General features: G+C 37.8%; 2 protein-coding genes across 3 annotated transcripts in view; one reads left to right on the top strand and one right to left on the bottom strand.

Moving 5' to 3' along the window:
- The window catches only part of LOC147316344 (uncharacterized), a 101507-nt gene extending 100721 nt beyond the window's left edge, over positions 1–786 (bottom strand). Inside the window, exon 1 of the mRNA XM_086259769.1 lies at positions 671–786. The gene's annotated coding sequence lies outside the window, so the exon portion shown is untranslated. The remainder of the gene's footprint in view (positions 1–670) is intronic.
- An 11894-nt stretch (positions 787–12680) lies between these two features.
- lmbrd1 (LMBR1 domain containing 1) overlaps positions 12681–15265 on the top strand; it is a 47098-nt gene continuing 44513 nt past the window's right edge. The window contains exons 1-3 of one of the 2 annotated variants that reach the window (XM_086259768.1): positions 12708–12809; positions 13537–13664; positions 14456–14632. In XM_086259768.1, coding sequence (XP_086115894.1) covers positions 14606–14632 — 27 coding nt within the window. In that variant the 5' untranslated portion in view covers positions 12708–12809; positions 13537–13664; positions 14456–14605. Of the gene's footprint in view, positions 12810–13536; positions 13665–14455; positions 14633–15265 lie in introns of both variants that reach the window. The other variant, XM_086259767.1, reaches the window with a different exon arrangement.

The following is a 15265-nucleotide window of genomic DNA, read 5'->3' as shown; positions in this document are numbered from 1 at the left end:
GCGAGTTAAGCTGCAACTTTAAACCCACACGCTCCCCCCGGTGCAGCAGCATGGTACACAGCTGCTCTATATCCGCATCAACTAAACGGACACAGGGGCAGTTTAAGGTAGTTACACGGAGGCTATGAGCCCGTATGTATCACAGGCACCAGGCAAAACCGTGCGCACTTAAGTTGTTCGATCCATCAGTCATTCAGCCACTTTCGCTCAGAGGCAATAACTCAGTGCAACTATGCAATATTCAAAGAAGCGTGTTTCTATGCGCGACCGCTGATTGGCTGTGGGCTTTTGAGCATTTTTTTAACAAGTATGAAACGTAGCACTTGATATTCGTTCAGTGTTTAGAATATTACGTAATTTGCGGTTAACAAATAGGCAAAAGTGGTGCGTGTTTACTACTGCAGAGCTGCAAGAAAATCAGAAATAAGCCGTTTCTAAGGCATGGGTCCCAGCACAAGTTACACGGATGAAGCCGGGAGTTTAAGTAGGGAAACAAATAAAAAAAATAAAAAAACAAAAACACACTTTCATGAGAAAACAAGCAAAATATGCTCGCTAAAAGGGGATTTTCAATAAATTCACAAGCTGATTTCTACATTAAGCCGTTTTTTCTTCTTCTTTTTTAAAATTTTCGTTTACTGTGAAATTAATTTGATCCATAAGTACTTACAGTATCTGACAAAGTTTCCTCTAAGGCGAAAACAGAGAAAAAAACCGCGACAAAAGCATAGTCCATGTGTGGATACGACCAGTCCGATTCCGGATTCCAAGACTTGGAAATAAAAGTCACAGTGGGATCGCCAGCCCGATCGCTGTCCTTATTAGTTGCACCGAGTGGCCCTCCCACTCTGTCATTATTACTGAAATGTTCACTGACAGAGAGTTCAGCAAACAAGACTAGCACACAGTCAAACAGCTTTGATATTCAGTAAAATAAATGCCCAATTGCAGTTCAAACAAACTGTTATTAAAAGAGCCAGGTGCGGGTATTGCACGGCGTTTGATGTATTATGATTTCATCAAAAATCCCCAATAAAGACCCTAAGCATGTGGCTTTACTTGATAGTAAGGTACTTTTATATTAGCAGTAATTAGAATTATCCAAGCCAAGCTTAAAAGTAAATATGTGCAGAATACAAAACGTGTCAACGCCTATTCATGCTGATCCATGCTTACCTGGCTATTCATCACTTTATAAAAAAGACGTTATGCTTTATTATAAAGCGGAATGATGAGCAGGTTTAATAAAGGCAGCTTTCAGGGGCAGTCCCTGTGCTACAGCAACAAACTCAATCCACATACTATTTTAGTTAGAAGACCCAAATGCCATGTTGCAATACTATACTGCTATATGGTAGCCAACAACTTATGTTTCAAATGCAGGTTTGACAGGCTTGTGAGCGTAGACTTTATCCAAACCTAGTGAGGGTTTGCTAATGTTTACCACTGTCCGAACTGAGTTTCGTCACATCCATATTATTGTAATCTCTTTAACAAAAAGAGCTGTCTTTGTTAAAAGTGTTGGTTGAATTAAAACTACTTAGCATCCTAAAGTTTTGTTTAAAGAAAAAGGTCAAGGCACCTGCTCAGTACAAACAGGTGTTCAAGATCCACACATGTAATTGTTTAGACAGATGATTTTCGTGCACCCTCCCCTTCACCACAGGGCCACACACTCCGAGATACACATTCAAGCATTGTGCTAAAAAGAAACTGAGACAAGGGCTTGAAAGAAATTCAAATTCAAATGAAACAGATGGCCAAATTTCTTTGTTTTAGCACAAACATTTCTTTAGAGCTCCTGTAGTTCTTTTAATTTTGAATCGCTATAAGAACTTTTCTCATCTCATGCTTAAAAGTGTGACTTGGTGTGTTAGCACTGGAGTCACAAGAATCCAAATGTTGGAAAATTGTTTTGTGACTGTTAACCCCCCTCCTCCGTCCTTTTTTTTAATGAACTGATTTATTTTTCATCAGAAACAGGCTCTGTACCACCTCCAGTATATGTGTGTGTGTGATTTGGGTAAACTTACTCTTAAAGTAAAACCAATAAATAACGAAATAATGAAAATGACAAGGAGCCTTAATGGTCCTTCAGGATACACTGTATTTATCAGAAATACACTATTAAAAGAGTTTGCATCAGTCAATTTGAATGTAAGCTCTTTGTTTGTGTTATTGTATTATTTATAACAATATTTTGGTCTTACTCAGGAAAAATGGTTGTTGCTGTGGTAACCTAAAGGTGTTACTACTGGCAAAGCATATATACATTCAGCTATTGCAAAATTATTTATTTTATTTTTTTTGGACTGCACCAGTTGCAAATAAGATTGCTTAACTTTATGTATTGGTAGAGCTGAGAAATACAATCCACTGAGTCCTACATCTATTAGAATAAGGAAATAATACAGTTTACAGTTAAATAATTATGTGCAAATACATAAAATGTAACCTTAAATATATAGAATTAATTCACTGTTAATTACTCAGGTAATGTCTGGATTGCATACCTAATTACTGGCCAGATTAGAGATCACAAATTAGGTCGAGAACTTTTAATAAAAGTCCAGCATATTCTGTTCCACAATCTTTGCTTGCAAAGTAATCCTCTCGCAGTGCTGTGAAAAGCCAAGCTGTTGCTGGGTTGCTGCTCTGTGGGCAAAGACAGATTGTGTGTGGTGTATGAGGTTGGGATTTTTCTTTTGCTATCCTAAAATCCTCAGTAAATCATAAGCTGTCAAAACTTTTCAGAAGCATTTCTTTGGGAGCTCCAATGAAATCTGCTCACGGTATTGTCTGCAGATTATCCAGAGTAATCAGGACATTATTTCAAAAAGACACATTGCTGCTGATGTTGTTTTGTCTGTGAGCAGTCCATTTTAAATTCTTGTCACCTTTCCTCTAAAGCATTTCTGAGGCAAACACAGAATTCTCAACAGGTTCCCGGATACATATATATATTTTTTTTTCTCCATTAAAAATTGAAAACCTGAGGTTTTGCTGTAAACGGACACCTGGTCATCACTTTGGTCATCACGTTGACATTTATTCCCATTTAATATATCTTCTGTATAATTTTTAAAGAATAAAATGCATGCAACATGAACTGAGATACATGAAAATAAGTTATCAGTTCTTAAGCAGAAGTCACTGTCATTTAAAACTTGGAATACAAAAGCATTGGGGGTTTTTTTTAAATCACAAGAGAATATCCCTCTAGATCTTTTTATAGTTATGGGGACTTGCCCTTTGAAATATTTTTTCCTGGCATTTCAGCTTTAATAGACAGTCAGGAGAGTCAGATAACAAAGGAAAATCGGGGTGGCAAGCGACAGATGCTCATGCTGATTCTGGCCCCAAGATATTAGGTTTACATGTTCAGTGCCCTTAAAAATAATAATAATTAAAAAGATTCAAAGACATTTGAGAGAAAGCGCCCTTTTAGAGATTTTTAACTCCTGTGATTTCCAGAGACTCAATCACACTACATGACCTAATCTACTGTTTTACTTGCAAGAGATGGTGTGGGTGGTTTAGGAAGATGACAGCTGAAAGCCATTTCTGCCTCATAAAAATGATTAATGTGTTATCATAAAAATGCAACAACAACAAAATGATAAACTAAAATTGTCTTTTGTTTCAGTTACAGTGATTTTTCACATCAGATGAGAAATGTTATCAATTGCAGCCTAGCAAATTCTTAAATTTTCACCTAATGATTGTAAAAACTTTCACAGAACTTCAGTTAAAATTAACAGAAAATAGGAACTACTAAAATTTGCACAACTGTATATTGCCTACATATACTAATCTACACAGCTTTAAGCATCATAAAATTGGGCAATTATACATGATGTACCTTGTACTAAGATAGACTAGCTAACTAAAGTAACAGGTGAAAACTCTCGAGTCTCTAGCTTAACCTTCACCCTTTCATCCTCTTTTTAGCTTTGAAAAAGCTTCTTTTGTCAAATCCCTCCAAGTTTTAACTTAGAGAATTAGCGAGCTACCATTGGTTGCTAACAATGACAAGCTGTGTAAACAGTGCGCCCATGCCCAGCGGTCAAACATGCTGCTTGAATATACAGTGGGGCAAAAAAGTATTTAGTCAGCCACCGATTGTGCAAGTTCCCCCACCTAAAATGATGACAGAGGTCAGTAATTTGCACCAGAGGTACACTTCAACTGTGAGAGACAGAATGTGAAAAAAAAAATCCATGAATCCACATGGTAGGATTTGTAAAGAATTTATTCGTAAATCAGGGTGGAAAATAAGTATTTGGTCAATAACAAAAATACAACTCAATACTTTGTAACATAACCTTTGTTGGCAATAACAGAGGTCAAACGTTTACTATAGGTCTTTACCAGGTTTGCACACACAGTAGCTGGTATTTTGGCCCATTCCTCCATGCAGATCTTCTCGAGAGCAGTGATGTTTTGGGGCTGTCGCCGAGCAACACGGACTTTCAACTCCCGCCACAGATTTTCTATGGGGTTGAGGTCTGGAGACTGGCTAGGCCACTCCAGGACTTTCAAATGCTTCTTAGGGAGCCACTCCTTTGTTGCCCGGGCGGTGTGTTTTGGATCATTGTCATGTTGGAAGACCCAGCCTCGTTTCATCTTCAAAGTACTCACTGATGGAAGGAGGTTTTGGCTCAAAATCTCACGATACATGGCCCCATTCATTCTGTCCTTAACACGGATCAGTCGTCCTGTCCCCTTGGCAGAAAAACAGCCCCATAGCATGATGTTTCCACCCCCATGCTTCACAGTAGGTATGGTGTTCTTGGGATGCAACTCAGTATTCTTCTTCCTCCAAACACGACGAGTTGAGTTTATACCAAAAAGTTCTACTTTGGTTTCATCTGACCACATGACATTCTCCCAATCCTCTGCTGTATCATCCATGTGCTCTCTGGCAAACTTCAGACGGGCCTGGACATGCACTGGCTTCAGCAGCGGAACACGTCTGGCACTGCGGGATTTGATTCCCTGCTGTTGTAGTGTGTTACTGATGGTGACCTTTGTTACTTTGGTCCCAGCTCTCTGCAGGTCATTCACCAGGTCCCCCCGTGTGGTTCTGGGATCTTTGCTCACCGTTCTCATGATCATTTTGACCCCACGGGATGAGATCTTGCGTGGAGCCCCAGATCGAGGGAGATTATCAGTGGTCTTGTATGTCTTCCATTTTCTGATGATTGCTCCCACAGTTGATTTTTTCACACCAAGCTGCTTGCCTATTGTAGATTCACTCTTCCCAGTCTGGTGCAGGTCTACAATACTTTTCCTGGTGTCCTTCGAAAGCTCTTTGGTCTTGGCCATGGCGGAGTTTGGAGTCTGACTGTTTGAGGCTGTGGACAGGTGTCTTTTATACAGATGATGAGTTCAAACAGGTGCCATTCATACAGGTAACGAGTGGGGGACAGAAAAGCTTCTTACAGAAGACGTTACAGGTCTGTGAGAGCCAGAGATTTTCCATGTTTGAGGTGACCAAATACTTATTTTCCACCCTAATTTACGAATAAATTCTTTACAAATCCTACCATGTGAATTCATGGATTTTTTTTCCACATTCTGTCTCTCACAGTTGAAGTGTACCTCTGGTGCAAATTACTGACCTCTGTCATCATTTTAGGTGGGGGAACTTGCACAATCGGTGGCTGACTAAATACTTTTTTGCCCCACTGTATCCTCTTATGTTCCAAGAATAAGGACTGAGCTGGCATAATTTTACCTTTTAATATTATCTAAACTGAAAAACACGCTCTCAAATTGTTAGCAAGACTTACACTGGCTAGCTTACAGTTAGCTATAGAACTTAGATCATTAGCATTTCTTTCCTTTATTTTTTGTTAAGTAGTTAGCTTATTACTTGTTAAATTATTTCAAAAGATTGCTGGTGAGGCAAAGAAATTTTTCTTAAGAATAGGAATTATATTTTTCTCAAATTCATTTAATTGTACAGACTATACACTAGACAAAGTGCAGGTAAATGATCAGGTTTCAAGGTGCTTTTACTACTAAAACATGCTTCAATACTTTTAACAAATCCGGTCACCATAACGTCTATATGTGCTAATTAAATTAAGGAATACATCTATCTTGTGGTAAGCTTAATATTAGTATGGTTAATAAGGACATTATTTTTTTCTTAATTTAGGTAGTGTTTCATTACTCATTTGATGGTGAAAAAAATGGGGGGTTATTAATGACAGAGCAATAATCTTACCAATTCCTCCTTTACATACATATTTACGTGTAAATGCAGTTTGTAAATAAAACAACACAACAATTTACTTCTTGTAATCTTTTTCTGATTTGCCCTAATACAATATAAATGCACTGAATTTCAAAATAATCTTACAGTACTCTCCTCTTTGTGCGTACGTGTTTCTGCCTGTGTCTGTTTTTCATAGATATGCACATGCATAACCTCGGCAAATACTACTGTTTTGTCAAGCACCTGTTTGCTTTGAATGTAATACTAATCGCTGCTCTGAACCTTCATTCATTTCACTCTTGTTAAAGTGGTTTAAGCGCAAAACATCTGCCTGTTTTACAAGATGATTAACTAAATTGACATATGGCAAAGCACCAGACAAAAACATCATATTGTATGTCACTAATCTGTATGCAGACATAACCACTGATGTGTACCTTTCATGTGCACATAAAAATCACAGAAGCTATTAAGGAGTGTGTTTATCATTTCTGAGAGCTCACCTGGGCATGAAAGCTTCCAGTATGCAGACAAAAAAGAAAATGAATAAAAAGATACAATAATGTGTCAGTTTTGCCTAGAGCTATAGATCTGTGGGGTATTTTTGTAATATGATCATATAATTGGCTTGCGTATTGAAAGCAGTGAAAGAAAATCAGTTGGTTGCCAACTGACTGTCTGCTGTCTGAAGTTGGGCTTTAATGTGGTACGTACAACCAGTAGGCATCAGAATTTTAAATTAACTACTCCTATGTTATTATTACACCAATGGCATTGCATTTGACAAAAAACATTAAATACTGGAAAATATTACAGTGTGTTGCACCTACTTTGTTTGTATATGCAACATTCTGCTTTGCAATTGTGCACTTTTTTAAAATATGTCTGTATTGGGAATTTTCTACAGCCACTGAGTCACTTTACATAAATTTGCTTGTGATGGCCAACTTTATAATATGCAAATGATACACACCCTCTGTCTAGGCTAGGTAAGGTAAAGACAAGAAACACTCAGCATTGTAAAACTATACACGCACGTGCATTCTGGGACCCCTTAGTACCAGCTGAGGATCATTTAAATGCTACCAGAGCTGCTGACTATGTCTATCCCTTTATGACCACAGTACCTATCTTCTGTTGTCTGCTTCCAGAAGGATACTGAACCATGTCACAAAACTCAAAACATCTCAAACTGTTTTTTTGAACCTGACATTGAGTTCACTGTACTCAAATGGATTTCACAGTCAGCAGGTCTCAATCCAACAGAGCACCTTTGAGAATAAAGAGAAGAAAAAGACCTTGTTCATCTATTATTACATAAACTTGAAGAGATTTCCCATTTTAAATTGACTCTTTCATTATAAATAATTTAAGATTTTTAATGGAATATCTATATTGGCATACAATGGCCAATATCCTGTGTGCTAGTGACACACTGTGTACCTAATGCAAGTGCGTCATAGTAAGAGACTGATCGATAACAACGATAATAACAATGTGATTAGTCAAATGAATACATATATTTGTATACATGTATATATACATATATACAAGTTTGAGAAGATATTTTTTAGCACAGCTTTGCAATTTTCTTGCAAAAAGACAAGAAAATACAGCACTGACTAGCAGAATGACTTTAGGAAGTTAGGTGAAGGAATACAAAGAGCCAGAACACCTGCACCTACACCTGCAAAGAAGAAGGTGGTGCTTGATGAATGGAACAAATGCAGTACTTTGATCCGGGAGAGTAGATGTAATGTGTGGTTTTTTTTTCAGTGTTTAATAAGATTTAGGCAACAAACCTATATGTGGTCAGGTTAAGAGGTCAGGAAATAACGTGTTTTAACTTTGCCAGAAGATTTCAGAACATCTGCCTTTAGTTATTCTCCAAATGTTTCCCTCAAGCTGTAAACCTATGACCTCAAAACGGCATGGCTGGTCTATAGCGATGAGAGTGATGAAGCGACACTGATAACAATTTAGCAAAATAACCAACAAAGCTATAAGACCATGAGCTCCACCTGTTTTCTGACACAATAAGGAGGAGACTTCAAAGTTTACAGGGAAACAAAGACTATTTTGGCAGTACGCCTTGTGTTCTTCAGATGAATAATAAATGTCAGAATCAGAAGAAAGTGGATGATGGGTGAATGTGATGCTATAATTTAACTGAAGCTGAAGAATAAAGGGGAAAGGAAACAGCTACTGTTATAAAATCAAAATACACATTAAAAAGAAAAGTCTACTTAACTGACAGAAGTATGAACAATGGCTTTCCTTTTTTCTTTTCTTTTCTTTTTTAAACAGCAAGCCCACTTTTAATAGAATTTGGTAGATGGTCTCCATTGGGGCACATTGCCAAACAGCACTAAATAAAGGCATTTGCAGTTTTGAAAGGTTGCATGAATTAAGCAGACCTATATACCTTCCCTGTGCAAGTGAATAATGGGTATATCTTTCATTAGTTTAATTAAAATTCAGGGGCATAAATGAAGCTTAGATATAGGCCTATTGATTTTAGAGAGTTGAATTTATAAGTGTCCAAACCAGTAGTGACCAACTAATTAACTGGTAAGAATGTTCTTCATTACAATTAGTTGCAGGCTAATTTCCTCAATACAATAGATAGCTGGTGCTCATAGAGATGTATTATTTTCACTCTCTGAAACGTTAGAGTCTCAATGTCACCATAGGCTGCTCCAGTGTTCCCCTTGCAAAAGTAATTACTCACGTAATAATTTAAATTTGCTACAGTAATTCCATACACGGTGAAGCATGGCTGCACATTCCTTGCCTATTGTAATTTAAGAAACAATATAGCTCATAAATGGAGTAGATTTATTTTACCTATTGCACTTAAAACTGTGAAAAGGGAGCCAGAATGAAAAGATGAAAATTCTTTATAGTGAGATAGCATGGGTTTTTGCATGCAAGATAAATTTGATAGGAACTGAAAGAAATGGTGAGTAGCCTCTCAGAAAAAAGAAAAAAAAAAATCCCGAGCACATTGTCACAACTCACACAGAGTCTAGAGTCTGGAAAAGTTTATATAGTCCCAACACTGCACAGGTTTGGAGCCCACAGTCAGCTGTTTTGAAAACGTCAGTGACATAGCTTTGAGGAGGCTACAGCTCCTCTAGTCACTAAAATGAAAATAAAATGAAAAACATTGTCTTCCTGTTATTACACAGATATTACAGGTAGAAAAGTAACTATTTGCTGTATGTATTTCTGAAGCTTAGGTGAAAAATTCAACAAACGCGTCAGACACATAAAACAGACCAATGTAAGCGCCTATATGACGGTTATGTACACAATCAAGTTACCAAAGCCAAGAAATAAAAAGAATACGGTCATAAAAGGTACTCATCCAGTGAGCCACTGATCAGACATATACTCTATACTAAAAGTACTAATTAAATTACTTTGATGGAGGCTAATTAGCTATATGGGTCTTTACTGAAAATACACTTAGCTTAGGGAATACTTTCAGCACAGTGACTATGGTGGTGTGGAGAACTGCAGTGTACAATTAACAGGTATACTCCAAAGATAGGCTCTACAAGAGAATGCAGCTTCAGGTGCACTGCACCCTGATTTCTAAAGCCACACTTTCTCCCGTTCAGCTAATTTAATGCTTAATGAACCAGATAAGTTTTCCAAATACACTGGACCAGTCCTGAATGTAAATTATGCTGCATATAAGTCTGAAAATGCACCAGCTCATAGATGCTATTTGACACTTTACAGACAATTCCTTGTACCAGAAGAGCATTTGCAGGGAAAAAAAGAAAGCAGAGAAAAATAAAAATAATGGGATACAAAGAAATTATATAATTTCACAAGAATATTTAAATGGCAGTCTCCCAGTTCAGCTTACGTGCCATAACTCAAGGTTGAGACAACTGGATAGCCTATTTGTCCCTCAAGTAAGCCAAAATGCCTGTGTGGTTGCACCACACAGGGTTGGGTTGCCCCATAAGCTAACAAAGGTGTTACATTGGTGGGTCTTAACGAAATACATTCAGATTGTTAACATAACCACAACATAATAAGAATAGAGGTGTTACTTCTTTTTTTAAATCTTCCTGCTAGAGCAGGATACTGTATCACATGAAGTAGGCAAAGGAATATGAATATGAGAGGTTAGAATGAAAATATTTCTGACAAAAAGAACAAATAACTAGTAACGCTTCATGGGCATTTAAATTACTCTAACTATTGCAGACTGCCTGTGTTTGTATCAGTAATGAAACACACTGCGCTGGAGTTATATAACAGCACAGATTCATTGCAGCCATTCATATTGAGATGCTTCAGCATAATGCATCCTCTTACTGAGTGTTTGGTGGTTGTTTTCCTTTCAGGACATCACAGGCCAACTTGAGATTTTCCCTTGAGAGTGTCTTTAAGAAGATTTAATTGTATATAATGGTGGAAAGTTGTTGACTGACTGACCTTCTGCTAATGAGACAGGTATTGTGTTGTAATGAATAATCTCTGGTAAGAAGGTTCTTGTGCATTTCTGTTTTACTTCATGTGCTGCATTTAAAGTGTAAAAAATACTCCACTATATCACAGGAAGTTACTTTGTTTTGTTTTAAACAATTGATTGGCTTATAAAATACTGAAGGCTGTGAACTTTTGCATTATGGACAATGAGTGCATAAGCTATTATAGTTAGAATAGCCTGACCTCGACTTCAGCAGCATTAGCAATTCTGCTTTCAGGCAATATCGATCTAATAATATACAATCTATCAAATGCCTGACATTACTTAGTTTCCCTTTTGCCGCCAGAACAGCTCTGTTATGTCAGCCCACAGACTTTGGCCCTCTGGCTGTGTTCTGTGGTGTCTGCCGCCTGATTTTAGCACCAGATCATTTGGGTTCTGTAGTTTGCTGCAGGAGTATGTTGCTGTCAGAGAGTGTTGTTGCCGTCGGGGTGTGGTTGTTTCTGAAGCAATGTTTGGGTGTATGCTGCCTGTCAAAGTGACATACAGTACTGCTTAAAAGTCTCAAGCTACTCCTCATTTCTTTCTATTTTGCCTCCAAGGAACCAGGCTTTCTTCTAAATTTTTTAAAGTGATCTTGAGCAGTAGTTCTCCAGGACATTTGAAGGTTTTTCGAAAATTTTCATTGGACACCAGCTGTTTTTTCATTCATATTTATGCAGTATTAATGCAGTATGCAGTGTGTCCTTAAACATATGGTAAATGAAGGACAAAAACAGAAGTGGCAGGTCTAAAAAAATATCTTCACTAGATAAAAAGTGAAAATCATGCTCTTAAGAAACAGGAAATTAAACTCCGACACAGGACCTGAGAGATGCATCTAGCTCTTGAGTTAATCCATCTACTGTTTGCTGAAGTCTCATCAGAAATGGTATCCAAGGAAAGTTGGCTGTTGAGATGCCATTCTTAAGACTGGGAAACAGGCATCCCAAACTATACAAGAACTCAAGAGGGACTCTGGTAAGTGTTGACAGCCTTCTGTAAAATACTGTGGAGGCTCTATCATGGCTCTATCAGCCAGTGGTGTTCAGGATCTTGTCAAAATTGATGGACTGATGAATGCAGAAAAATACAGTCAGGTAAACGACAATGTCCCCCAAACACACTGCCAATGCAGTAAAAGTATACCTGGAAAGAAAAACACACAATAGAACAATATCATGGATTGGCCTCCCCAGAGTCTGGACCTCAACAATTCTTAAGCAGTGTGGGATCATCTTGACGGAAAACAGAACAAAAGGCAACATCCAAAGAAGAGCTTTGAATGTCCCCCAAGAAGCCCGGAGAACTATTCCTCAAGACTACTTAAAGAAATGACAAGAAAGCCTGTCAAAGAAGGTTCAGGCTGTGCGGAAGATTAAATGTGATCATGTTTGATTTTCAAGTTCACTGCTTTTTGCCTTACATGCTGTATTCCTATTTATAAGAGCATCAATAACAAAAATTGCAGCCAGTATTTCCCATTTTACTACCAAAATATACAAAAATTAGTTAGCTCAATACTTTTCCAAAGTACTGCACATTAATGTCAGAATCTAAGTCTTGCGGAACATCGCAATGTAGCAAGATGATCAATGCTAACCCCTTTATTGGTGATGTAAGCCATAAATAGCAGCAATAACAAAATGCCAGAAATTCAGTTAAAAGAACATTTAGTTGAACATTCAGTCTTTTTAAAGTTAAAGGCAATATTTTTCTTGTTGAATACTTTTTCCCCTGCTGATGGGAGTTTTACAAAACTATACAGATTATACCTGGAGCTTAAATATTCATTTACTCACTGGGTGTTTTGTGTTGCTTCTAGTCAAGAAGCAGACTAGACTAGACGTGTTGTATTTTATCACACATACTTAAATTCTGCACATCACGATAAAAATCTACGATTATCAGTTCAGCATTGACGCTTGAACGCGCTTCCTGCGGAGACGTCACGGTCAGCTGCCCGTCTCTCCACCGTGGTGACGTTAACAGGAGCACGTGGGTTTGTTATTGCAGGAAGTGAAGATGGCGGCTCAGTCGTTGCTAACAGAGTCTGTGCTCGGGTGGTCTATTTTCACCGTTATACTGTTGGTAAGGAAGCACGACATTACGTAGTCGCTTTATAAAGTAGTGGAGCGGTAAACGGTTAGCCCGAGTTGTGCTAGTAGGCAAATTCGTTGCTTTAACATCGGTGTTAATCGGCGCAACATGGCTACAGCGCATTAACGCCAGCACTGTCTTTGGATTGGTTTTAGCTAACATTAGCCGTGACACACTTACAGGCTGTCGCCCTATAAGAGGCTTTCAGTGAACTGTTTAGAATATTTTGGTGTTGCGTACTGTTAGTAACATTGGAATTGTTAAACACCACTTTGTGGAGAATAGGAATCTGGTATTGTTACTTAATTTCATAAAAATGTAACATCCACGGTTAGATCTTTCCTGTATAAAACCACCCAGCTGTACTGTAAAGTGTCTCCTTGTTTTTAAACGCACTGTTTTTATTACAAATAAATAAGTGCTGAAAGTGGAAAAACTACATTAACCAACCTTAACCAAAGACAACTATGTAGTTCCCCCCCCCCCCCCCCCCCCCCCCCTAGCAAGACATAAATTGAGACTTCTGTAGTGGGCTACTTAAATGAATGTCTTAAAATTGTTCAGCTTGATAATCTGCAGCCCATTTTAGCCCTCATTATCCCAAATGTCATTCATACCCACATCACATGGCTAAATTACAAGTCCTCCAGAAGAATGGCTGGATGCCAATAAATTGCTCTGTTTTTCTGCCCAGTACTAAGCAACCCTTTTATTTCAGACCTCTCAATGGGTCTTATTTGGATGCAGAGCCTTTCGCCATTACCTGGCAGAGCAAGCAGCCGGAGGCGTAAAGCTGTGGGCCTTTAATTGATCCTGTCTGCGAATGGCAGCCCTTAAGCTGAAGGGGCAAGTGTTTGCAGTGTCCTCACCTCTTAAAGCACATGTGCCTGGAATATGACCTTGTCATTTTGGAGCCCATTTATTGCTTTTTTGTCTAATGAGCTTCTCTCCCATTACAATGTCAATTTCTCTCCTGTTCGTTTTTTCCCCTTTAAACGTTGAACAGCATGATAATACATGTGTATGTTATTACTTAATTTAAACAATCTTTTAAAAAGTGTACCACTCGTATCACCTTTCTAGTAAGTCTGTTTATTTTGCTTCTTACGAAATGAAGACTTTGTGTTATTGCCTGTCACTCTGAGAAGGGAGTATGATATAATCGGATCAGCTCCTCCAGAGCACCTGCAGTCAGGCTTTTAAAGTTACATAATGCCCTACTTGTTGTTTTAATACTTAGATTTCAGTTGTTTTGTTTTTGTGTTATAAGTGGTGTGTTTTACATTTCAAGGATATATAACACTACAAAGGTAGACTTTGTTGCAAGGTTATTGTATTATGCAGCATAATTTTACTGATTTCCAACCTCTAGTGTGTTGCTTGTTTGCTTCAGTTTGATTTTTATAAATCCTGTTGACATTTTGCAAATTAAATGCAAATGCCACCTTGTTCAAGCATTTAGTTGATTGAATTTACTTCTGTTTTCTTTTGCCTTTACATGTAATAGAGCTCTGTAAGCCAAAAGTGTTTTTGCTGCCCTATTATTTATTTTAAGTGTTCCTCGTGACGACATTATTAAACCTTTGATTTATTTGAATTACTGGGGGGGTTTTTTGTTTTGTTTTTTTGTTTTTAAGGTAATTCTCGTGTTCTGTTGGATCTACATTCGGAAATTTCAAAGTCGGCGGGAGAGTGAAGTTATTTCAACTATCACTGCAATATGTGCTCTGGCTATTGCTTTGATCACGTCTGCACTTCTACCAGTGGACATATTCCTTGTTTCTTTCATGAAGTATCCCAATGGTACTTATAAGGTTAGTATTTTGTTCTTCAACCTAAAATCTAAATGCATTTCTCAGTTGGATTTTTTTTGTCTTATTGTTGCATTTGAATAAAGTCGCCAGACAATTTATTAGGTATATGTTGCTAGTGCAGGATTAGAACTTGTTTTGCCTTCAGAGCTACCATGAGTCCTTTGGGCACAGATTCAGAAAGTTGTTAGAAACATTCCTCAAAGATTTTAGTTTCATATTAACATGATAGCATCGCACAGTTGCGGGTTTGTTGTCTGCACATCAGTGAGTTGGGAAATCGAGACTCAGGCCAGGCAACATTTTCCCTTCTGCTCACTGGATATTTGCTCTTTTTCTCGTCATTCTGTATAAACTGTGTGAGATTGTTGTAGATCAGCACCAGTTCAAAATCACTTAAATCCCCTTTCTTGCCCATTCTGATGCTCAGTTTAAACTTTAGCCGTTTGTCTTCCCCATGACTGCATGGCTAAAGTGGCTTTCATGCAATTGGCTAATGGGGTATTTTTGTTAATGAACAGTTGATTAGCAGTTGGATAAAGTGGTCAGTAGGTGTACATCTACATCAAGATGTGTAATATGTTCAGTGTGTTTAATAGTATTTTTGTTTGAACATTAGGTAATTTGTTGCTTTGT

This window comes from Aulonocara sp. 'chitande type north' Nkhata Bay, linkage group LG13 (genome assembly GCF_057382095.1).
Source record: "Aulonocara sp. 'chitande type north' Nkhata Bay isolate Kocher_YH1m ecotype deep benthic linkage group LG13, A_spYH_male_GT1.1, whole genome shotgun sequence".
Taxonomy (NCBI): Eukaryota; Metazoa; Chordata; class Actinopteri; order Cichliformes; family Cichlidae; genus Aulonocara; species Aulonocara sp. 'chitande type north' Nkhata Bay.
Note: the sequence above shows the minus strand (reverse complement) of the source record. Positions and strands in the feature narration are given on the sequence as shown.